This window comes from Cebidichthys violaceus, unplaced genomic scaffold, assembly GCF_023349555.1.
Source record: "Cebidichthys violaceus isolate CVI_PGR_0920_01 unplaced genomic scaffold, fCebVio1.0.p SCAF_253, whole genome shotgun sequence".
NCBI classification, from domain to species: Eukaryota; Metazoa; Chordata; class Actinopteri; order Perciformes; family Stichaeidae; genus Cebidichthys; species Cebidichthys violaceus.
In genome coordinates, this window is record NW_027176432.1 from 1 (window position 1) to 25,457 (window position 25,457).

Sequence of the window (25,457 nt, forward strand, 5' to 3'; positions counted from 1 at the left end):
ACTCGTAATCCCCTTAACAGGATTCCTCCGTGTGTACACTACACTACACTACACTTAACGCCAGCATTAGCAGGCTTTTCTTGGTTTATTGAGAGCAAAAAGCACATTTTATCATGGATTTTTGTGGTGGCTAAAGGGAAAATTCTCATGTCTCTAAATGTTAGTGGGAGAAAAAAAAAGCACAATTGATATCGAGTTGACTCTCAGGAGAGAAATCCCGTTTATTTATTTATTTTTTTTAATAAACAAGGGTTATATTTGTAGCTGTACTATTTCTAGAGTCCGGTCCGTGTGTTTACAGACTGTGCTATGACCAGAGACACAGTACCTTCTTTGAATAAGGCTCTGTGGAGTAGCGGCAGGAGTCCAGCCTGCCAGAAAGAGTAGCAGCCGTCCACCAGTTTATTACAGCGGCCCTGGAATCCTCCTTCGAACCGCATCTGCCTGCTGACCACCCACCGCTGAGGAGCACACGGGACAAACACTTCAAACAATCTTTCCAGGACGTTAGAATTACCCGTCAATGGTTTTAAGTTCACCCCTTCCCCTTTTTCCTCACACAGTGTGAACATCACCAGTTATTCAGCTGTAACATGCAAATATCCTAATGTTGTAGCTTTTAAAAGGCATTTGATCTCCCAGCAGTAATCTAGACCATAAACGCTTCATGCCGAGTTGAGTGCCGTCTCTATTTGATTAGAATAGACGGGCCGATCGCTCATTGGCCAGGCTGCGCTGTGGGAACTATGCCGCTTCCCTTATTTTCCTCGATACCTGACAGGCAACATGTAATATTGTTCTCGGCAATGCCGGTGAAATTTCTCATTTTCCAAATGACGCACCGGGCGTGTAATGAAAGGGGCGGGGGGGGGCGTTTGCGTCATCACTTTCAGGTTTTTCAACATAAATGAAATTCTCTCAAGAGCCGAAACTGGAGCCGTTTCATGCAGTGTGACTCATCCCCCGCTTCACTCGATAAAAAGGACAAGTTCATAAAAGCTTTTTTTGTTTTTGTTCACACCCACTCAAATACTGCATGATTTTACAACAACAAAACGGCTGTGACTTCCAGTGACAAGAGGATACTTTACAGGGCGGGCTCTGTTAACCGGCTGGGTGTTGAGTGGATGTAACACCACAAAGCTGTGAGGTTGTTTGAAGAAGGGGAGGAGGAGGAGGAGGAGGAGGAGGGGGGGGGGGGGGGGGGGGTGTACTAGTCTACTAGCATGCAGGGAACTGGTTCAGACCAGTCAAATGCATATTTCCCTTTACTATCACACTGGCGTTTGAACATATTCTGTAAATACCGACTTTTATATTTAAAGAATTTAGCGGCATCTAGCGGTGAGATCGCAGATCGCATCAAACTGAATGAATGATGAAGATGCAAACGGCTCATTTTGAAGAAAACACAACGATTCTTAGTTTCAGGTGAGGAAAACGTAGTTCTGAGTTTTATTTTCCATTCCTGCCTATAAATCTCCCTGTATCCTACAAAAGTGTTCCTGAACGATGACTAAAAGAAACCAAAAGCTGTTCAATAACGGATAGAAAGAATCTTTCTTGTCCGGATAGCCGTTAGCTTCCCCGTCATTAGGCATGTGTCCTGCTGCAGAGTCCATGAGCACGACTCTCTGCCCAAACTAAAAGCTCCAGGGCTGCGGTTCTGCCCTCTTACTTCTCTGGAAGCAGACACGTGACCAGAAAGAATTTCCCCTGAAGGGATCAACACAGCATCCCGATGGAAACTTTGACCTCCAATGTGCCGAAAGCCTGGCGGCAACATAAACAAAGATGAATAGAAATAAACGCCTACAGCTATGTCTGCAAATGGTTCTGCAAGACAGAAAATGTTGGGTCTAAGATGCGGGACAAACTCTTATCTAAATACCAAAGCGCTGCACTGTGTCAGAACAGAATGCGTCTCCAGCTGGCTTTATCAGTCCTCAGGTTATAACATTTTATTCTTATGAAATCACAGCTGTGTGTTATCTGCTTGAGCAGCCTACAGAAGGGATATTGCTTCAGCACATTGATCTTATTTCGATAGCGTCTGTTTTTGTGCCCCCCCCCCCCCCAGGTTATTCTGTTTGATGCTATTTTAATACTTATTTTGGTTTTTTTTGTTGAATAAGCAAGTAAATGTGCCCAAAAGGTGACGGGAGCTGCTCACCAGCAACGCTTTGAGGTCCAGCATGTGCTCTTTGCCCAGGATGACGAGTGCAGCCGTCCCACAGAAGGTGTAGCCGCCGTGGGCCTCCAGACCCGGCACTCCGCTCAGACCTCCTTCCCAGTTCTGACAACTGGAGGCAAAAGGAAAGGAAACACACGATGAATAACACATTCCCCGGTTTATGGAGAAAAAAAAAAAAAAAAAAAGTCTCTTTGATAATTTCAACAATAGACCCGCTGTGGTGAGCTGTACCTGAGGATCCAGTTGGGCGTGTCCTCAAACAGTTTGGGAATGAGGATGTTTGTGAGCGACGCTACGGAAGCGGCACAATATGCACTCCTATAAGAAGGGAACAACACAGGCCGATATGGATCAAGAGAGGGAGAGAGATGTGGGTGAGCAGGAAGTCTGCTCTTCCTACACGGACACATTATCATCCACATTTTGTTATTCTTAGACTGCCAGCAGGCCAAATACAAACATATTTATTTTGTGTGTGTAATCTGTCATCCTGGCCTTTTCCATTTCCCTCTACTGTCAAGAGACTGTAAGTCTTTAAGAATGAATAACATATATCTTTATTTATTATTATTATTATTATTATTATTATTATTATTGAGAAATTCCTTGAAGGCACCAGAAACAACCGTGAGTTTATCCGACCAACAAGTCTCGTCTGTGTGGCCAAAAGACCGACAGCTTAGTCCTGCTTGCATGACCACCAGTGCTGTTTGTTCTTCTCAGCAGTGGTAGCATGGAAACACACCTCTGAGCATGCTCAGTGACGTGGAGCTTCTCTCCAGAGATCAGGAATACGGTCATGGAGTTCTTTCAAAATAAAAAGACACGCGTCATTTTAGCGGAGTATCAGACTAGCAGGACACATTCAGGGCCTTTGTAGAAAGTCATGAAAAGAAATTTTCACTCGTGTCGTCTTATATCAGATGATACTTGTTAGTCTGATTAATTCATTGTTGGTTTTGGTATTTCATGGGATTTGTTGACGATAGAGGAAATATTGAATGTCACCGACCTGTCCTTAAATGTTAAGTGGGTTTGAGCAAATCCTGCTAAAACAAGGCTGTTTAGTCATAGTTCTTGATCAGTTATGATAAGTATATATACATAAGTATAAGTGTCTTTTTACAGGACAGCGACAGATGAGCAAACCGAGTCCGAGAGGAAAAGAGTTTCAATAATACTGAATGACAGCAGAACATTAACTGGTTGGCAGCAGACAACAGAGTGAAACAGTAACTTTTGAAGTTCTCTGTTGAAACCGAGGACGATACCTCAAAGCTGCTTATTAAAAAAAATCCACCAGCCACACACACACACACACACACACACACACACACACACACACACACACACACACACACACACACACACACACACACACACACACACACACACACACCATAAATCCACTCTTACGCAAGAGAGCTGTGGGTATTTCTCCTCTTTTCTACCAACAACAAAGAGAAACACAAAGCATAAAAAACACAAAGCAAAGGGAGATAAAAGAAGAAAAAAAGGGAGACGTACTTTTAAAAAAACGTCCTACTTTTTCGGTGAAAACACTACATGTGCCGACTGTCACACTGCAAAAACCCAAGAAGGAATAACATTGTGGACACCAAACGTGCTCCTAATTGTGACGGAGACTTTGGCGATTTATGGATCTTCCTGTGTGGTGCAGAAACAACAAAAAAGGAGAACAGAGGGTGGAGGAGCTCACCTGACATCCACCTCTCCTCCGACGTGCATCACAAACGAGCCATCTGGCTGCTTCACCGACATCAGGAAGTCTAACAGCTTCTCTCTGGAGACGGTCGATGTATGGAGACACGAAGAGCAGGAGGGGGGAGATAGAGGGGAGGCGAGAGAAACATCAAAGGGGGGAGGGAACATTGTAAATACTGCACATTTTAATAAAGCGCTAATAGAAAGTCAACACATAGTTGCTTCACCCGTCAGTCACACAGATATAAATGAAGAAAGAGTTAGAAGCCGTGTAAACACAACTTCTACATGCTCTCATGATGAGCTAATGTGAGGATTTTTAAGTTTTAAAGCATATAAGATACGTCTGTAATAATAGCAACAATTAAATTATTCTGAATGGTATTTAAAAAGGCAAACCTCATTATACAGCCACTGATTAAAATGTGAATATCATTACACTTAATAATAAAACTCATTATTGTTCATGTATTATTTAATTATAATCTCAAGCCCTTTCATTCACACTGATTGTGATACCCGTGAGCTGATTTGATATATACAGTGTTTTGTGTATTCTTCTAACAAAGTCGCCATGAAAAGCTGCTGATCTCGGCATGTGAAGTGTAATTTTTTTGTGTGGGACTTATGTGGGAAAAATAAGTAACGTAAACTCTACGTCAAAGCTGCTTTTTATAGACTAACGGCGCTTGTCATAGTCTCATTTTTTGCTCTACTGTCTTGACACTAAGCTGCATTTTTACATTAAAATATCAACATGGGAAGCATCCCGACACCTTCTAACAAAACAATCTAACTATCGACCACTAAGTCTATTTGAGCTCCATAACGTTGTGTTGGGGGACGCCGTACCTGTCTATAATACTGAAGGCCTCCTCTGTGCCGATGATGCAGAGGGCGTTGACGGCAGCGTAGGTGGGAGCGAGGTGGGCGTGTTGTCCCGGTCCTCCGGCGAAACCGCCTGCAGCGCTCTGACAGCGAGCCAGAAACTGACACACGCTGGAGAGAAGAAGACCAAGAGCCGTTTAAATTCTACACAGACAGACAGACAGACAGACAGACAGACAGACAGACAGACAGACAGACAGACACCGTAATGGACAGTTGAATGTCACTCTACTAATATTTGAACATCAAATAACAGAGGATGTTCAAGTGCTTCTTGCATATTTAATTACTGCATTTTTTTTTTTGTCACACATTAAAACACGATAACGGTTTTGATCCACGAGATCCGCGCTGGAAGGAAAAGCCGACATTAACCCTTCGCCAACCAGTCCGTCCGGTGTCGATACTGACCTGAGAACAGTGAACATTTCACGGGACAGAGAAAGCAATCTGTTGTAGGTTACATTGTTATGAATCCTGTGTGTGTTCCCGTGTGTGTGTGTGTGTGTGTGTGTGTGTGTGTGTGTGTGAGTGAGAGAACGAGGGCGTTACATTGGCGCCGGGCAGTGCCAGCCGGTGTGTTGGCACGACCTCGCGGTAATAATGAGAGTGTGGGTTGGCAGCCTGGCATCGCCACTCGCTACGGGGTTTTGCCGAGCGTTGCTTCCGACTGGCAGTAATTTAATCGGACGGCAATAAAAGCGACACTGTTTGAAGTTCCAGCTGCATCGACTCGTCTGAAATGACACACCTGCTCGTTCTGCCCAATAGTGTCGTTACAAAATAACGATGATCGGAGGAAAAACATAAACATCAACGCCACTACTGATCTCAGTGGGTGCTTGATTATAGACGAGAATGAAGATGAATTGTTTGCAGTTATTTATGGAAACTACAGAGGCAAGAAATTATTCAAAAACACAACCCTCACAAATATTAATGTTGTGCTGGAAAAATGCACTGCAAATTAAATTGACTCCTGCTCATTATGTGATCATTTAAGGCTTTATTTTTCTAGTAAAAATGTCTTCTCCATCTATGATGAATCCTTCTGGTGGCATGATGATAAAAGAAAATGTTATTTTAGAGGCATATTTTATTTTTTAGAGCCTTGAAATGAAGACAAAACTCTCTCTTTATAATATCAGATGTAAGTTATGTTCTTGAGTGGAATATGCTGATTTACCACTGCGATGGTATTTGGGGCTTTAAAACAGGGGTCAGTCTGTGTTTATGCACAGTATGAAGCCTCCAATACATAATGAAGCTCCTTTTTTTTTTTTTAACACTGGCTGTGTACCGTAGAACAGCCTGGCGTTTAACATGAAGTCAACAAAAATACGAAACGCGTCTTTTAACATCTGGGAGCCATGTTGGAAATAACGGTCACTTTAACTTCCCTTGGATTGGTGTAAATATTGTGTCTAATAAGCCCATGTGGGTAGAGAATTCATATTACATCCCTTGTAATACATACTCGCATTGTGCGACACAGTAAACCTACAGCTATTGTTGCCATTAGACAGTTATGTGTAGCTGCTGCAGTTAATTATCAGCAATCTTTTCGTTGCAGCTACATTTGCTCTGCTCTAGTAATTATGAGAACTGTGCAACGGTAATAAATAATACAAAGTCTTTGGCAGTGCCCCTCGGTAGAAGTCTCGTTGTAGAGTGTGTAGCACTGTGTGTAGCACTGTGTGTGTGTGTGTGTGTGTGTGTGTGTGTGTGTGTGTAGCACTGTGTGTAGCACTGTGTGTGTGTGTGTGTGACTCACTCTGAGGCGACAGCAGCAGGAATGGGCTCCTCTAGTAACTCCAGACTGTGAAGAATCCAGAAGCAAAGCCACGGTCTGCTAGCATCCAGACACTATACACACATATAGACAGCCACACACACACACACATATAGACAGCCACACACACACACGCACGCACGCACGCACACACACACACACACACACACACACACACACACACACACACACACACACACACATCAGATGACCAATTACAGCAGAAAACGAGATAGTGAGATCAGACAGACGACAGTAAACAGAGCAGCAGAGGCCCAGCCTTCAGGAGGAAAATGATAAAAGACGCAGAGAAATAATCACATCACTTATTTTAACTGTTTACGATCAAAACAATACAGTAGTTTGACGTCTTTTGTCCTCTTTTTTATATATATAAAAAAATCAAAAATATAACGACATGACTGCAAGATGGCCATGACAGACGTTTCCGCCCGTGTGATACCGTACCTCATAAGCATCTGATAAGTGACGTAAGCCCTTCTTGAGGTATTGGTAGTGTTGTTCCCGCAACAACGTTGGCCTGAAGACCAAACACAGGACAGAAGCAGCGATTAGAAGAAGAGCAGCAGCTTGGAGGTAAATGTCAAAAACAGACCTCTGAGAAACAGCCAGCACTCATTTCACAGCCTTTGTAGAGAGGCTGCTCTTGGCCACACTTTTTTTTTTTTTTGATATTTTGAATATCAAGTGTAACCTCAAGTCATAACAGAAAATGAAAATGTCCACCAGGTAATCTGCTCGCTTCTCTCTTCACATGTAAAGCTTTTTAACTTCCCTTTTTATATTGTGTGAATATTTAAAAAAAAACAAAAAAACTCACAGATTAAAAACTATTCCACGAAATCTGAGCGAAGCAGAATATACAACCATTTCAGCAGGTGTCAGCATTTCTTGTATTTATCCAACTATATCTTTTGGCTCCTCGGCTTCTGACTTTCTATTAGCAGGAAAGTACTTTGGTCTGTCCTCATTAAAAAAAAAAAAAAAAGGAACATAAAATAAATAAATATACATTTCCAGAAAATGTAATACAAGTTTCACTTATAATGCACCAGTAATAAATTGCCCTGACTGATGTTATAATAACATTTCTACCATTCATGTAACACCTTTCAGGTGGCTTTTTAAATTTAAACTGATGATGTAATAATTTTGATGGATAATGTAGAAATGTAAAAACATAAAAAAAAAAAAAAAAGAAAGTAAAACTGCTGAGCACAATCAGACAATAAGGCTGATTTCAAAATGAGTAATTGTAGAACAGGCTATTGCAATTCGTTCAATTGTGTCACCTATTGGTGCAGAATTGAAACAGCCTATTGCACAATTATTATTTTTAAAATATGTGGTTTTGGGAAAAACAATGCCCCACCTGAAAATGCAATAAATTCCAAATAAAGTTAAAATTTTATATATATATATATATATATATATATATATATATATTTATATATATATATATATATATATATATATATATATATATATATATATATAGATAGATAGATAGATAGATAGATAGATAGATAGATAGATAGATAGATAGATAGATAGATAGATAGATATTAGTAATAATGTTATTACAATACGAGTCTACAATATCACTTTATTGACATTGACTCAGAACGTGCGTCAGTGAGTCAAAGACAGTTGACCCTCCCACCCGGTCCTATTCACTGCCTGGCCTTTTCACACACCGTTTGCTGGGACGATTGTAATTACGCTCTACCTACAAAGGGTTAGTCACAGATTGCTGCCCAAGGGTTCATAGCTGCAATCCTGCGACACGACAACAATCGAAAGGGAGAACAAGACCGGCGCTTAGCAGCTAAAAGCCAGTCCGCCCCCCCGCCCCCCCGCCTGTGCCGTCAGAGACAAGGCTTCAACTCGGCTGATTAAAAGTTGGGGGCAGTGCGAGTAAATTAAAACCTATAATTTCACCCTCAAATTCAGCAGAACTAACATTTAAAACAGGAGAGAGAGAAAGAGCAAATACTGTCTGAGGCTAAATAATAAATACATCTAACCCTCAACTTTTTACCTCATTGTTTCGGGGTCTCATGCTGGTTTTAGTGGCATATTTGGCTGATTTTTTACAACTGCCAATTTTGTAACTTTTGATAATAATACAGAGGGACATAGCAACAGCAAAGTTGTGTTTCTGGTTTCAGGAGAAGTTTACATTCTACTCTCTCTGTGTGTGTGTGTGTGTGTGTGTGTGTGTGTGTGTGTGTGTGTGTGTGTGTGTGTGTGTGTGTGTGTGTGTGTGTGTGTGTGTGTGTGTGTCACTCACTCACTCACAAAGTTAAAGTAGAACAAAAAAGGAGAGATTTTGTCATATTACAAATAAATCATAATTACAAGGTGCTTTGTTTTAAAAATACTTTGAACTAAATGAGCAGAGCCTGACCTGTTTTGCACCGGTGCTCGTTTTTGTAAGATTTTAACAAAAATCAATATTTGATCTGCCAGATGTGGGTGGAAAAATATGACTTATAAGCATCAACTCCAAAAGACAAACCCCCACATCAGCAAATTTCTGATTAAACTGATTAAACTGCTAAAACGACGGCGAGCAACCCAGCCATGTGACGACTTCTCGTTATAACTTGTACTCAAAAGATCTGTTGAACTCAAGAGTTCGGGCCAAACAGACGATCGCTACAAAATAAAAGCATGACCTCCACTGATGAACACCGCTCCGTTATGCTCTCTTGTGGAACATTTCCTCATCGGCTGCTGTAGCCGTGACATTCAGGTCCGTGCAGTTGTCATAGAAATGAGATGAGTCACCCCTTTAAGAGGGGACTGATGATCAGCTGGTAGCAAAGTGTGCGTGGGCTGATCAACACACCCTTTAGATAACAGCCGCCATACATCTCCCTGCAGCCGTCTCTACAGGCAAACAGCAGGCGTTTGTGGTCCAAAACAGCCACAGCCGATGAGCAGCGCTCCTGGAAGTCTCTCCTGATGGCGGTGAATGTATTCGACAGTATTACGAGTCCTATGAACAGGTGATCATCACTGAGATGAGGTCATGTCATATGTCACACGTCTGAAGCACAAGCAGAGCTACCTAACTTTCCTTTGTATAGATAATGCAGATCCACTTATCTTTTAAGAGCACTTTGATTTAGCGTTGCGCTCCTCTGGGATTGTCAAACTCACGGTGAACAGTTTTAAAGCGGATGCAGCAGATATATCCTCAGACTGCCTTTTTAAGAATGCAATATTTTATGAATTCGTGCTAAATATTTAGGATTTTAAGTATTTTTCAAGTCCTACACTGGTTTAGATGTTTTTAAAATGCATACATTAAATCAGATTAAAACAACTCAGAAATTGTTCACTATGATATCATGTAGCTTGGGCACAAGTTTTATTACAGAAAGATTTTTTTTTTTTAGAAAATGCTGTGTGTAAAGGCCAAGGTGAACAGAGGGAAAATAATCTGAGAAAAACTAAAAAAAAAACTAAAAAAAAAACAACCTCTTCAGACCCAACCACTGCCTGTGCCGCACAAATAACGCTCTCTCTGGATACTTACTGCGGTAGGCTGTGTATTTGCTTGTAAACACTGATGACTTCTTCAATGCTGCGCTCCACTTTTTTCTAGTAAAAAAGAAAAAGAGCAGAAGAGAGGAGAGTGTTAACGGTCATTACGAGAGGAGGCGTTCAGTGTCCAGAGCTCTGCAATGTGTCACATGCATATCCCAACTAAAACTTATGTCCAACACGACATGTTCATATTTATTGAGCTCTGAGCAAAAGATCATTTTGTGGACAGTGAGTCAGTCTTGGGATCTTCTGGTTCCTCGTGAACAACGGAACGGAAGCGCGGGGAACCGATTTAGGCCGTCGCTAAAATCCCGGAGAACGTAAACAGAAGCGGAACTGGCCAGAGCGAGCGGGCCGTGGAGCGGAAGACGTCGTACGAGTGATTCGGCGACCTGTTAGCGGAGCGCTTGGGTGGGTGAGAGAGAGAACACAATGTTGGCTTCAAGTAGTTGTGCTTCCGAACTATTTGGATGTATGCCATTGCCTCTAAATAACTGTGTTCCCAGAACAGCGATTTAGACACTGTGGGTGTGGGGCAGGTTCATTAGAGCCAGGTGTGCAGAGACAGCTATCTGATGAAACACAGGGGACTGGGTCCGACTATGTAGACGTGGGCCACAAAGTCACATTTCAGGACCACACCGCTTGTAGCGTTACATGAACATACAACTTGATGGGTGCAAATTAGCAGTTAAATTAATCTCAGCGCTGTCGACGAACATGCATCGTCCCCTATAAATAAAAAGTAATATACCGATTACATTACATCAATGTATTGTCAGTATGCTTTCTGGGGTCCCTTAATTGAGTGGGCCGTGATTGAATTCAACCACACACTAACTCAAGACCATAACATTTCTAATTGACTTGGAGCTTCTCCTCTGAGTCTCGTTAATGTACATGGACGGTGTCTCGGGCTTAGCCAACAGCTAATTTAATTAATACCTAATCTCATTATGGTAACATCACAATGCTAGCTATCTAAAAGTTCCAGTTTGCTAACTAGCTAGCTCGTGGACGCCAACAAGTATCGATCATTATTCTAATCTGTGGGCTGATTCGTGGCAATAAGAACTTAAGTGTGTGTGAGTTGAATTTTCTGTTACTTTTCCAGACGCGCCTCCTTCCAGACTGGACAGCAGCAGTGTTAGCATTAGCCACATTACCTAACGCAGCTAATCTGTGCCTGAGCTCACCTGCTCCACTGAAGTCACCGTTTCCACCTCGTCATCCACAAACTTTTCTGCGGAATGACACTCATTGAAGCACCGCAAAGGCGTCGGAAACCCGTCCATGGTGATCGTGGGACCCGTTAGCTGCAAGGGGTGCGGGACGTGTAGCGATGCCGCTAGTTTTGTAGTTCGATAGTTCGCTCAGTTTGACTCGGCTCACTTCCTGCTGCGCTTGGAGTGGGCGGAAACTGCGCGTACACACGCTACGGCGTCTCCAAGGGATCAAACGTCTCTCATTCACTGATACCGACTGATACACACAGCCTCTTGTTAACGTGTTCGACGTGAGGGTTATAATAAAATATGGGTTAACGAGTAAGTTAATGACTGTGTGTACACGTTGTATTTAATTGGTGTTATATCACCGACGCCGAAAGAAGCCAGCCCACCGCGCGCTTTATTTCTACTGTTAATCTGTTCTGCATCAACAAAACAATACCGGAAGTGGTTTGACTTTGCCTTCAAAAAAAAATAATTAAAAAGTCGTTGGAGCTAATTTCCTGCAAAAACTTAGCAAACAAACAAAATATGTTTGACAAATGCCCTGCGATTCACTAACAAACAGTGTGGTTTGTAAATAAGCATTAACAAACCAATGCATTTTGTTTTGCAAATACAAAACATACTTATCAAACATAATTCTAATGCATCAGAAACAAATATGTCCTGTAAATATAAAACATATACAAATCCTTCAAAAACAAAACGTATTACATGGAGTTTGGCATCAGTTTGCACACACTGGGTTGATGTTTAAGATGTGGTTTGATTCAAAGTAAACACACACACACACACACACACACACACACACACACACACACACACACACACACACACACACACACAACTACATGAAGGGTGCAGGAGGGTTTGGCTGCCAGCTGAGATAATTGGTTGTAATGGCCTCTGAGGCACGTTTTACACTTAGGGTCTGCAACACCAGTAGCCTACCAACTCTCGAGGTCCCATCCTGTAGAGGGGCCCTGAGTTAAATTCTAATTATAAGGCTTTTATTATGCCACTATACTGTGCTTGCATTGTCCAATTTAATAAATAAATAGCTCACTAGTCATTTGATCAGTTGGATGCAAAGTACAGATACTAGTGCAATTAAACAGTCTGTAAAAAGCGGATGATATGTACAATAAGCAGATGTAACAACAATATGCTGTGAGCTTTATAAACTAGAATACATATGAGAAACGTCAAGATAAAATAAGATAATCCTTTATTAGTCCTGCAGCGGGGAAATTTACAGGATGACAGCAGCATAGTGGATAGTGCAAACAAGAGATATAGTAGAAACAAGACCAAAACATTGTATTATAAATAAATAATAAACAGTAAAGAATATTAACTAAGTAAGAAAGTAAGTTATAATATGAATGAATACCACTTAGATACTGGTAGACATGTAAATTACCAAATATAGACATATACATTCAATTCCCAGATGCAATGAACATTATGTAGAGAAAAGATGTGAATATGTGCATGCTCTTCTCCCACTATTAAAACCTCTGAGTACGGTAAAACGTTTACATGTTTAATATTATCATGATAATCATGAAGTTATATCTTCATATCTGATTACTTTGGGAAAGAAATACATTGTGCTGTTTCTGAATTTGCTACCAAAACATTTATCCAATCCTCTTTTGTACCACAGAATTAAAACGTCCTCAAGAACTCAAGGCTTTTATGCTGGAAAGCCCCGCCGGAAGTCTCCCTTTTGTTATCGGGTCTTACTTGACAATGATCCACCGCACCCACTGGAGGCTGGAGGCTGCATGGGAAGCCGGAGCATCCCTGTTTAGTCGCCCACCGACCCAGCGTCACTGAACAAAAAGAAGCGTCGCCAAAGCCTCATGTTGACCATTTGAGCAGACATGGGATGCAGGCGGGGAGGGATCGGTCATCCATCACTGAGTTAGCTGACTGGGGCTTTTTTTTTTTTTAATTCAACACTACATCCAACACCATGGCTAAGCAGTACGATGTGCTCTTCCGACTCCTGCTCCTCGGAGATTCTGGGGTTGGGAAAACATGTTTGTTATGCAGATTCACGGACAACGAATTTCACCCGTCTCACATCTCCACCATCGGTAAGACTCTGCTTTATATTATTGTTATTCACATTTTAATTGTATCAATCACTTGCCATTGAATCACCCCATTCGTTTGCACGATCTTTTTTTTTTTTTTTTTTAACGTTTTCTGTTGATGTCGTTTGCGCATCACCCTTTCTTTGTGGTCATTGGATTTTCTAAATTCCACTGAATAGATTTGATGCGTAAATGATCGAGGTTTTGACTAGATTTAAACAGAGTAGTGTATTCACCCGGAATAAAGAGAGTGTTAACTATAAGATCCGCGTGATTGCATTGGTTGGGGAAGCTCTGAGGAGGAGGGTCCAACACTTGGCAGCCATGCATATGAGTTTACCAACTATCAGCACTTGGCACTGCCAGTGCAACCAAGTGCCATAAAAAAACAAAAAAACAGCAAAGGCACACTTTCATATTTGGGAATAAGTTGCGTTTCTCATCTGGCACTGACCAAACTGGGCTGTGGGTCTGTTAGGGGGCTCCTGATCAAAATGATTGACAGTTTTATTTCAGTGCGTTGTAATGAGCAGAATTAGTGCATGTATACCTGTCGTGTTCAGTTTCACTGTACTCAATGTACAAAAAAGACAAAGTCTTATCAAATCATTTGGTGTGATGTTTGTAAAAATCATTTTTGAGGAAAACCATCATGAAACAGACATGAATAGAGTGGATTCATCAGAAAATTAATCTGCAACTACATAAGTTTAAGTTGGTTTTCAAGAAAAACATTTGATGTTTTATGATGTTGCATAGACCAAATGACTGATAAAAAAAGGAAAACAAACGCTGCTCCTCTTTCTAGTAATAGAGTATATAGAGCAAACCAATGGACATGGATTTGCCACATACCTGAAGATGACTATTGACTCAGCAAGGCTGAGCCAGCCTCCTTCCTCCGAGTTTATACGGGCTGTGCAGTCTATCTACCTCCATAGTTAGGATTCAGAGCATGACAGGCGCATTACCGGGCTTCACTTTGAGGTGATGGAAATAAGGATGTACAGTAAGCCGTTGTTTTTGTTTTTTCCATCTGCTGCAGTTGTGCCTCTTATCTCTTCTTCTGTGGCGACTGGGCGGCCGTGTGTGTGTTTGTGGGTGTGTTCAGTTAATAGAGAAGTTTTCTCCCAGTAAGCTCCTATATTCTTTGTGGCAGCAGCTACTTTATGACACTGCAGTAATTGGATGAAAGGTGCAATACAGATATCCATGTGAGAAGTTGAAGTCGGGGAATGTTCTTCCTGGTTTTGATGGATAGCTGACTTTTTGTTGAAAAGATATGTTGTCTGAATAAGGTCAAGGGAAGAAATCATGAAGCTGGCCGTCAGGCTGGGATTTGCAGACAGATGTTGCCCTGAAAAAGTCTGACAGAAGAAGGCTGTGGTTGTGCATTTTAAATTTTAACATAATAATTGAACCCACTAATGTGTTTGCATGGACGCTTTCATGGCAAATTCAAAGCCTTTCTGATGTTCAAGCTCTCAGTGAACTCCTGCGAACAGCCCACATCCACAGCATGAGGCTCAAACTCAAGATTTAGACTCATCTGCTCGTCACACTGCACTTAAAAGGCTTTTTGTCTGCTCCAGCCAGTAATGATTAATGCTCATGAAGCTTACTGAGACCGAAGACTGCTATTTTAAGTCGTGCACCTGTATGGCGCTCTACGGGACACTTCCTCCCAGTAGAGTCGTGTTCATATAATTGCAAGCCTGTCTGCACGTAGTGATCTGTTTGTGCTTTTGTTGCAGCGTAAGTGTTCGCAAGGCAATGGAGTCCAGATGTTGGCATTCGGCCCGAATAGTTGTGGGCAGGAGACTGTAACGGACGTGCAATAGTTCAAACTCCTGTCCTCGGACTAAACGAGCCCAACAAAGTCCAAAGAGACAGAGAGAGATCATAAGCGACCGCTGTCGGTGCTCTCCTGCGGAGGATCAATAAATAATTTCCTAACCTTCATGGTCACAGAGGGATATAAATTCTCTCCCATGTCCCCCTCACGGGTAGCTCCATAATTCATCAGGTTCTGTTACAGTCCACTTGCTCAGTTTTTGCTCTTAATTATCTCAAGAACTGCTGGGACATCTCACCCATAGGGGGGTTGATTCAAGTTTACCCATAAATATTAGAGGATGAAAAGAGTCTTATTCTGCACCTCCTGCAGTTATGCATGAAAATAAACCCAAACAATTTCATACGCTGAGCAAACAGTGTGATGACGTATATCTCAGCCACAAGAACGTCAATTCAGATCATCACACCAAACTCGGAAGACCTTATGTCTATGGAAAGGGTCTGTTTGAAGCACAATATCCTCTAAAATATTATTGGATGCTGTAGCATCAAGGTTTCGATTCATTTGAAACTAAGGTGCTTGGCTCAAACTGTGACAGGACAAGGTTGTCCACTGTTTCCAGAGTTGTTTTGTGTCCTGGGCTGTAATCTATCATTTTGAGAAGTTTTTGTTCCTGTGCGTTTACATTAAATGACTTTTATATTAAATGATTTTTATGTTAAATGATTTTTTGCCATTCTACGACAGGTCAATGGGAAACCTTTTCAATTGATACAGTAAATTGTCTTTACAGGCTTAATCAGACTATCAAAGAATTTCATACACAAAAGAAAGAGTCGAAACCTCCAATATAGATATCAATAAATAGCACACCTGGCTATGCGATATGATTAACAGAGGATTCTTCCCTAGTTACAGCTCACTCTAAAATAAAAGCTCCAACTTGTTCTCCCCTTCAATATCAGAAAAATCAAACTGTTCCAGAATCATTGGCAGCAGGTATTCTGCTGATGCACTCTCACTCATCCAGGTATCAGAGACTTTATTTTAACGGGTCACTCTGTTAACGCTTCCATCTGGGCCAGAGAGTGCACATTCCTCTGGCAAAGAGCAGTTGTACAGATGATTTATTAAAGCTGTTCAGTCACTCCGCCGAGTTTAATCTTCCTCACCTTTATCTCGGCGGCGGCGTCGCCAAACTCCTCGGAGCTCCTCGCCGTCACAACACCTATAAAGTGCGAGCCCAGCCCCTGCCCTATATCACCGCTCAATAAGCAGCTGTCCTCCCGGTTGTGATCCCAGTGGTGTTGTGGTCTCGGCCCGGTCAAACACTTAGTCATTAGTCTAAAGGGCTGGGCATCGGGACACAGCCGCCACACATCTCATAAAGAGTTATCAAAGGAGTCAGTGGCGCCGCCTCAGCCTTGACTTCCTCCTGGCTTTCTAGAAACATGAATGGCGTGATCACGCCTTTCTTCTCGTCTGCTATCCTTTTAAATCAATCTTTGAAAGTGTGCACAGTGCAGGACATCTTACAGCTGATAAATAATGTCTTTGTTAGACATATCTTTGGCATTTCTGTACCGACTGGTTTATCAGTCAGGCTCCCGTAAAGCCTCAAGTTTGTATGTTAAAAACTGTTATTTTGTCCTCTTAGTTTTCACTTTGTGTTCTTTGTTAAGAGTGACTCTGATTTAAATAAAAGTCAGATTGTATCGAAGTCTATGAGAAAATGACCCTCACTTGATTTATAACCTCAGTAAACATTGTACACATGAGTCCATGGTCTCAATCGCTAGTGTCAGGTCTTCTTCAATACATAGACAATATATCTGGTTATGTTTTTGGGCTTGTCGGCCATCTTGTGATTGACAGGTCGCTACCACGGCGTTGTGCGTACGGGGAGCTGTCTGTGTTTTAGTCTGAGAACTTGAACCCTTTCAACAGAGTGTTTTCAGTCCATGAAAGTTAGTCGTAACTGTCGCTACTGGTTGCAAAGATGGTAACGGCCAAAATACTGAATTCAAGGCTCCAAATAGCAGTCCACAAACCAAAGGATGAGGTCACGGTGACTGCATCCAATTACATACAGTCTGGCCTTAATGCTGTGTGACACATGAAACATTCATTATACATGTTATATTTCACACAGGAGGTCAATACAAGGCTTAACTATTCAGTCCAGGTTGATCACAAGTTTTTAATATGTAAAAAAAAAAGTCCCTTGTCCTTCTGTGCCCCAAAGACAGCAGCTGTTGACAGCTGTTGGCCGTCCTCTGCTAGTAATGATAGTCATGGATGACAGGAACATTCCCAGCATCCATTAGTGAGCCTGTCGCCATCACCTACAGCACCCTGGCACGTGTCACCGCCCGATCCGCCTCGTATAGCGGAACACAGTCCTGCTGCTAATTTGTCAAGTCAATTTTGGGTGTGTACCCATTAGCTTTTACATGGCTTTCACACTGCTGATTGTGAAAGGCTGCCATGTTGAATTAACTGCTGTCTCTTCTTGCACATTGTGCTCGTCTCCATTGTCACAGTTCCTTCTGAAGAGGAGGGAGAAGAATTACTTTCTTTTCCTTTTTTTTTTTTTCTCAAGCGAGCCTTTGTGATTTAACATTATTTAAAGCCAATACGACTGACATATTTCTTAAACTTGGCTCTTGAGGCGAAAGGTTTGGTTTGCAGTGAAAGTACATTTAAGTGTTGTTTACGGTTTTAGTTTCAGTTTAAGCTACAGAGGAGTTTGTTACCTTGCAGACCCGTCTAACTGATTCCAGATAGTGGCACCATAACACTGAAAGCGCACACACACACACACACACACACACACACACACACACACACACACACACACACACACCTCTAGTCTTTCCTGTAACAGTAACATTTAGGACTTTCTACACAACTTCTCATGCAGACTGAGAAATTGTGCAGCAAGTGGGACTTCTGCTGTTGTGATGGGAACACACAAAACAAGTTAAATATCAAACCTCTGATAAGGAGACATGTTCTCATACCTTCACAGCAGCCTGTTGGGTCTCTCATTGTTTGCACCTGGTTCTATAAAAGACCCTCATTTTGCTCGCCTGCTATAAAACAATGCGGAGCAATCAGACGGGTGCTCATACAACTTATTTGTTTAACAGCAGGAAGAAGGATGTGGGCTGGAGCATCTTTTTTTTTTGTAAATATAACTGAAAAGATACTCGTTATGGGGACTTGCTGCTTTTTATTCATCCTCATAAGACCTGCCTGTGGAGTCATCTTGATTTAATTCTTAAATTTCCAGATTTGGTCCGCCCCCTTGTTGTAGACACACACTGTACAGCTGAAGGAGCCATTAGTCCACATCGTTTGCTATTTAAAGCATGCTGTTTGCGTGGATGCCACCTGACTGACTTTACACACTGCTAATGCAGCTGGACAGTGACGCAGGAAGACTCTTCATCTGCCTCTTTTTCATGATCTCGTCTCAAGCCTCGGGCAAAGCAAGCCACTGATTGTTATGCTGACCTTTCACTTAGTCTGAATGCTCTCTAAAGGCAAAGGCCGCCTCACGACTTAAAGGAGGCTCCCCTTGACTCCAGCTTGTTTCGAACAAACACTAAAACCAACCAGGCCAGCAGGCAGCTCATCTGTCAGCTGTTTCTGCAGAAATGCAGCTATAAAACAAACACAAACGGCAGTTCTGATGGCAATCGATTGGACTCAGTAGGTCTTTCTCTGAGGGCGTTGTGACACGCGGGTGCTGAGTGTCAGGTTAATTGGGATGAACTGTTAATTGATTTCTCAGGGATTAGCGTTGTCTATAGAAGCCTGTGGTTTTTGCTTTTTAACGACTTGGAGGCATTGGTCTGAGGAGACCGTCGTGGAGAAAAGACAAGCTATAAAGAATTCAGTAGAGGCAGAGTTAATGGTCAAACTGATATATTTTATTTATTTATGATTGTCTCTCGTCAAGACGAATATGTTTATTATTGCTGATGTTTGCTATTATAGTTGGTAACTATACTGTTGAGGAGAACAAGGTCATGTCAGCGGTATGGAAGGATTATAATACAATGGACCCCTACATGGGCAAAGAAATGTAAAAGGCCTCCTTCACACCTGATAGGAAGTTTTTTTTACTAATATCTCGAAGTTTGGCTGTTTAGAGGTGACTAAAAGAGCTTAAGAATTCTCCACCAGAATTACATACCTGGCAGTGTAGAGAAGACTTGACACAACAAGGCAATGACATTTACCAAACATATCATTTAAAACTTGAATTATAATTTTTACTTAATAAATGATGCAGAGTTTGGTTTGTGTGCTGAGAAAGATCTCTCAGAGAAGTGGGGTCTTTTAACAAAATACGTTTCTGAGGAAGTAATCAATTTATGGATTTACATTTTGTTGTAAAAGCATTAAAATACTTCAGCATCAGCCCAAAATAATAAGTATTTGCAGCCTCTCTTCAAGTATATTTATGTCTCTTCTGGCCTTGAAATGAACACAGGATGAGTCTTGATAGAAATAAGAAATTGGCGCTGCTGCCTGTGATTTTCTGTCTTCACACAATATCACACTCGGCCGTCTGAAATAGATCAAAGATCAGTGAAGCGAGCGTGACCCCCTCCCCATATCTCAGCCCTGCTCTCATCTCTTCCTCTGCGGTGTTACGCAGCGCTCGGCTCTCGTTTTGGTTTTTTTGCCCTTCTCCCTTATTTCAACTCCTGTGAGATCGATGCAGAGAACTGAACTGAACGAGGCCTCGGCTCGCTGGATCATTAACTCAATCTCCTAACAGGCTGATTATACAGGCGTGACGTTAATCCTCCCTATGATGTTACAAAGCTGCAGCCGATACCGGTGACCCTCTGTCTGTAAAAGACACGGCGGGTTCATTGATTTCAGTCAATTATTGAGTGCGAGGCCTTTTGAGAAGATCCAGAACATTTAGTCTGAATACATTTAGAGCTCCTCTGTGAATGTTATGTTGTCCTTACCATATCTTTCCTCTCTTACAGGAGTCGACTTCAAAATGAAGACGCTAGTAATAGATGGTATCAAAGTACGGATACAGATATGGTAAGACAGTGGCATAGGATGGAAGGCCGTGTGCAGGAGATTAACTGAATGCTGTTAGATATTACACAACAGCAGCTCTGATCGAGGGGATATCTTTCAGTTGTAAATACGCTGTCACCAACACCGAGGTCATGTCCTCTGTATTCTTTTCTGGGCGTTTCTGCTGCCTGGAGGATTTTTAAATTCTACAATGACAAACTTTCATATTGATAGTATTTTGTAAACTGATTCCAGTACTTTTAGAATGTGTGTGTTTACATTTAACTACTTTTTAGGTCAATTAAATAATAAAAATTCATGCAGGAGACTGGAGTTTGCGTCACATCACGGACCTGCTACTCGTGTTAGCTTTATTAAACTGTGGGCTTTTCCTGAATCGTATTATAATGTATTTGCCAGGCAATGATGTTATACAATTAAGAAGAAAAAAAGAGTGTGGATTTTTTTAAATCGCAGGTGAGCTTTACCAAGCTCAACATTTAATTTAGCCTGTTAGCGTGCTAACATTTGCTAATCAAAACTAAAACACTACTACTACTGAGGCCGATGGGAACGTCATTAGTTTTGGTCATGAACCATTTAGCAATTAGCTTTTCGAGATATTTCAGCCTGGACCAAGGGACAACAATGTCATCCCTAAAGCTCCGCCGCTAGCATGGCTAAACAAACCACTTCAACAAGATACAGGGTTTACATTGGACAGTGACAAGAACATCTAAAGAATGAAACATTTTAGGTGTCAGGTCATTTTCAGGGATGGAGCATTTCTATAAAATCCTGCCTAACTACCTGATCATGTTTCAAATATGTGTATGTTCACGTTCATATATGCTTGTTGTCTTTCCAGGGACACTGCAGGCCAAGAAAGATACCAGACCATCACTAAGCAGTACTACAGACGAGCACAGGTGACCTCAACTCTCCTCCATTGACTCAGACAATAAGGAAACATTGTTACTACAGCGTAGCAAAAACAAATTGAAATCAAATTCATTTCTGACATTAAATTTGTTAGAGCTACAAGATGCTACTTAGATGATTTTACAGGGAGCTCTCATGGCTCAAAGTTGCTACATAGCAGCTTTAAAATGTGGTATTGTAAGCGTGGAGGATGTTGGGAGTAGCTCTCCAGGCCCAACACAACCACAACCACTCTGACATTGTTGTATGAATGTTTCATTTGCTTTTGGCTGTTAAATAGGTCAAACTGGCTCAAATCTAATTGTCCATTTACCAGAAACTGGTAATGAAATTATGTCCGGTTCCTGTTTTGTGTTACAAAAAATGCCACTGGCACTGGCGGGACGGGCCAGTGGCTTACAATACAAAATAAAAAGTTGGAAGAGGCTTCCGACTTTCTAAGTGGTGGTCTGGTTTCTATACAGCAGTATTGATTTTTCCACATGTATTGATTTTTAAAATGCTGCTTTTAAGCATCAAGAAACCAAGAACCTTTTTAAGCATGCTTTCAAATGCACTGGTTCTCGTCTGCTTTCAACAAAAAAAATCCTTTAAAATCCTCTTCAGGGAATCTTCCTGGTGTACGATATCACGAGTGAGCGATCCTTCCAGCACATCATGAAGTGGGCCAGTGATGTGGACGAGGTGAGTCACAGAGATTGGGGATTTACGATCAACAGGCAGCAGAAAAGGCAGCGACTACTTACTGTGCAGAGGCCTCAGCTTGACAAAGAACAGCCGCCTGACACGGTCTGATAGAAACCAAATGCTTTGGCCTGACGGATTATGCTCTGCTATGTTTATTATGTTCCATCTTCATTTTCAAATATCGACCAATGACTATATAGTGTAGTCATTGGAAGGAGAACCTTTTTTCCTCTCGCGGTCACATTTTTCTATCGGCTTCAAAGGCTTCAGGAAGCAATCTTGTCTGCCCTGCTTCCCCCCGTCGTTTCCCAGATGATTTTATTCTATTAATTTAGTCACAATGGACCTAATTTCCTCTATGGGTCTGTCTGAATATACACTCTGTTGATCTTGGCACACTTCCAGCTTACTTTTAATCTAGGTCTCATTTCCTGAGCGCTGTGTTTTCTCCCGTCTGCATTCTCTTGACATTTGAAATCTCTCTCTCTCGCTCTCGCTCTCTCTCTATCTCTTTAATTTTGTTTTCTTTATTCCTTTATATTCACACGACAAACCCCTGCAGTACGCTCCTGAGAAGGTCCGGAAAATCCTCGTAGGGAACAAGTCAGATGAGGTGGACAAGAGGCAGGTGGCCACCGAGCAAGGTATCAAGGTGGGTCAATCACTGGCTCTGTTACATAATGGATTGTTAGATCCTTGGCATGGTTGGAAAAAATAATGTAAACAACACTGTTTTAAAATACATTGTGCTGGTTTTCTTTGAGTTAAATTAGATCACTGAAAGCTTGAAGCCATTAGGTTCACTATTTTGTTGGAGGAAAAGGTTGTTACCACTTTGATGTCTGCATTGATCATGAAGCTGGAGGCAGTTAGCTTAGCATAAAAACTGACAGACATATAGACAGAGACTCCTTCCAGGAGATCCCAGCACTTCTGTGCAGCTTCACTGTCACTACAAAACAACATGTCTGCGGTATTGCCTATTTTTGAACTTTGGAGAGAGCCAGGATATCTGTCTCCTCCTGCTTCTAGTCTGAAGCTAAGCTAGGCTGATTGCCTCCTGGCTCTAATGCTATCATTATTGCACATGAAAGTGGTATCGATCTACTCTTGGCAGGAAAGTAAAGTTGAAAAGCACATTTACCAAAATGTTGAACTGTCTCTTTAAAGAGGTACTTATCCTGGGTTCCCCAAAAGCTTATAATCATTTGTAATCATCATCATCAGGTCTGCGACAAGTGGTGAAGGCCTTCCAAAGCTGACAGCCTGCAGATCTCACTGCACCTGTGCGAAAGGAAATATCGTGTCGGTTGTCTGTGCCTCTAATTAAAAAAGACCAAAGTAAATATGTCACTGTTGTCTGTCTTGCAGCTGGCCAAGGCTTACGGAATGGACTTCTTTGAGACAAGTGCCTTCACCAACCAAAATATAACAGAGGTGAGGTGATGTGAACTCACGACGCGTTATGACCACGTACAGAGCAGGAACACGATCAATGCAATGCATGCAGTCATGGCTATGTAATAGGAGGAAATGACTTGATCAGACTAGATTAAATTCAATGTCATTGCACTGAGACAATGAATTTTAAAGGGCCGAGGCCCCAGTGAGAATTGAACTCACAACCCTTGTGTCGGTCTTCTAACCACTGAGTCATAAGGCCTTACTTTGAATAATGACTGCATCTTGTCTCTCTCAACCTGTCTGTGTTTCCCTCCAAGACTTTCACGCGATTGGCTGAACAGGTGCTGGCAGCCAATAAAAAGGACCTGGATCTTCTCCGGATGTCTGCTAATGACGAGATTAATCTTGCTGCTCTGGAGGAAGAGGAGGGACTGTGTGACAGTGCGGCGGGCGATCAAGGCAAAGGCTGCTGGTGTTAAAGAAACAATTAAAATCGGATAGTCTGTTATCGCCAGACACTTTGCACACTCTAGGCAAAATGTGTTTATTTTTGTCGTTGGTTGAAACAAAGAGGAACACTGAGCTGCAATTTTTGGAACCAACTATTTCCCTCCGTGTCATGTGCCAAAAATGCTAACGAGCCATTTGAGAGCAGTTTTCAAGGACAAAGGTGGAAACATTTTGCCTCAGAGTGACAAGTGTGTGGTGGATTAACCAACTGAAGGTCCAAATGTCAAGCTTTCCCTCAGTGGGACAGAATGTTCATTGTCTAAAGCACTAATCCCTGCTCAGTTCCGTGTGTCTTAGATGGAACCAAATACAAATCCATGTCCTCTACCAATTCTGCAATTGACATACAGTTGAAAGGACTTAACACAAAGATAAGATTGTATCACCGTTTCTTACAGAATTTGTACAGTGTTCCGATGTATAACATTTGGGAGTGACTTGGAATCGTCCACCACTGACTTGAAACTTTTCACAACGTTGTATTTCACTTTGTTTTCCAAGCGCTGTCTCTTATATTCATCATAGGGCCGGTTGCCTTGCAAATCAACAATGTGATTGATTCCATTTGGCCTTCATCCGCCCCTTCAGTGTTTTCCTTTATGTGGGAATCGGCACCCCTGCACACAGCCTTTCTACTGTTGAATGCATCAGATGTAGTGTGAGCATTTGACCACAAGAGGGTGCTACATGCATTGTGAAAACAACACACACTGGAGAGTTGTCCTGTGTTAAATGATGCTATTTTGCTCTCTTTTTCCTTATGTGTTTGTTTTTGGTTGTAATTGCACTTGCAATGACTACCTTTTAATACGATGAAAAGATTCTAAATATATGCAGCAATTTTATTATTTCCTTTTATTGCTTTTATGCAAATATTGGCTAAGTAAATACGTTTTGCCGCCTGCAGTATCATCTATGTAAGACCACACATACACTCTGATAATGACGCCTGTGTAAGTCGTTGACTTAGGGAAACATTGAGAGCAAAATTATTCAATTTCCCTGTAGCAAAACTGAAGATATTTTTCATTTTATAGTCTTTGTTTATTCCAGAAGATATCGTATAGCACAGAGAGTTTGATAACCGCTCATTGCATTGTACATACCAGGTTTTTCAAAGCATTGTAGATTGGTAGAATCATGAGGGTGCGACAATTTAATGTATTATTAGAGGGCTGTATAAAAAAAGTCCACAGTGATTCTGGTCCAAAATATTCCCTCTGTGAAGATAATAATGTCTTGGTCATTCTGTAGTTTTCTCGCTGTTTTGTACAGAGTCCAGTAGAGATGCCAGTGCCCCCCCCCCCCCCCCCCCCCCCCCCCCCCCCCCCCCCAAGACTTAAAAAGGGGACAAGCGAGGGTTTTGCATGCGATCCACTCTTCTTTCCTTTCTTTTATTGCAACTTCAATGAAGTTATCCAACAACTGACCGCATAGCATTTGACCAGAGTTGCCTGTTTGAGACTTAAACAGAATCACCACCACTGGAAGAAATTTGGCTACATTTTTTTTTTTTTTTGCAACTTAGTAACACTAAATGCTACTC

The 25,457-nt window shown here is 41.7% G+C and overlaps 2 protein-coding genes across 2 annotated transcripts; one reads left to right on the forward strand and one right to left on the reverse strand.

Moving 5' to 3' along the window:
* Positions 1-32: 32 nt before the first annotated feature.
* On the reverse strand, positions 33-11,573 carry fntb (farnesyltransferase, CAAX box, subunit beta). Its single transcript, XM_068720649.1, has 9 exons — positions 11,375-11,573; positions 10,168-10,232; positions 7,068-7,140; positions 6,582-6,673; positions 4,772-4,918; positions 3,915-3,998; positions 2,426-2,512; positions 2,174-2,303; positions 33-461 (listed from the first exon to the last, which is right to left on the reverse strand). The coding sequence occupies exons 1-9, from the start codon at positions 11,471-11,473 to the stop codon at positions 276-278; spliced, it is 963 nt and encodes a 320-aa protein (XP_068576750.1). The 5' UTR covers positions 11,474-11,573; the 3' UTR covers positions 33-275.
* LOC137879766 (ras-related protein Rab-15-like) lies at positions 10,509-25,209 on the forward strand. The gene is made up of 8 exons (XM_068720650.1): positions 10,509-10,589; positions 13,080-13,515; positions 20,329-20,389; positions 21,237-21,297; positions 21,917-21,994; positions 22,560-22,649; positions 23,369-23,434; positions 23,719-25,209. Exons 2-8 carry the CDS (start codon positions 13,392-13,394, stop codon positions 23,878-23,880), a joined length of 642 nt encoding a protein of 213 aa, XP_068576751.1. The 5' UTR covers positions 10,509-10,589; positions 13,080-13,391; the 3' UTR covers positions 23,881-25,209.
* The last annotated feature ends 248 nt before the right edge of the window (positions 25,210-25,457 follow it).

Excerpts from the sequence above, each read along its gene's own strand:
- LOC137879766 (XM_068720650.1), top strand. The coding sequence starts at position 13,392 with ATGGCTAAGCAGTACGATGTGCTCTTCCGACTCCTGCTCCTCGGAGAT. Across the intron at positions 21,298-21,916 it reads AGTACTACAGACGAGCACAG|GGAATCTTCCTGGTGTACGA; the intron begins GTGACCTCAACT and ends AATCCTCTTCAG. Across the intron at positions 23,435-23,718 it reads CCAACCAAAATATAACAGAG|ACTTTCACGCGATTGGCTGA; the intron begins GTGAGGTGATGT and ends TTTCCCTCCAAG.
- fntb (XM_068720649.1), bottom strand. The coding sequence starts at position 11,473 with ATGGACGGGTTTCCGACGCCTTTGCGGTGCTTCAATGAGTGTCATTCC. Across the intron at positions 7,141-10,167 it reads CAAATACACAGCCTACCGCA|GCCAACGTTGTTGCGGGAAC; the intron begins GTAAGTATCCAG and ends TTTGGTCTTCAG. Across the intron at positions 6,674-7,067 it reads ACTTATCAGATGCTTATGAG|TGTCTGGATGCTAGCAGACC; the intron begins GTACGGTATCAC and ends ATGTGTGTATAG.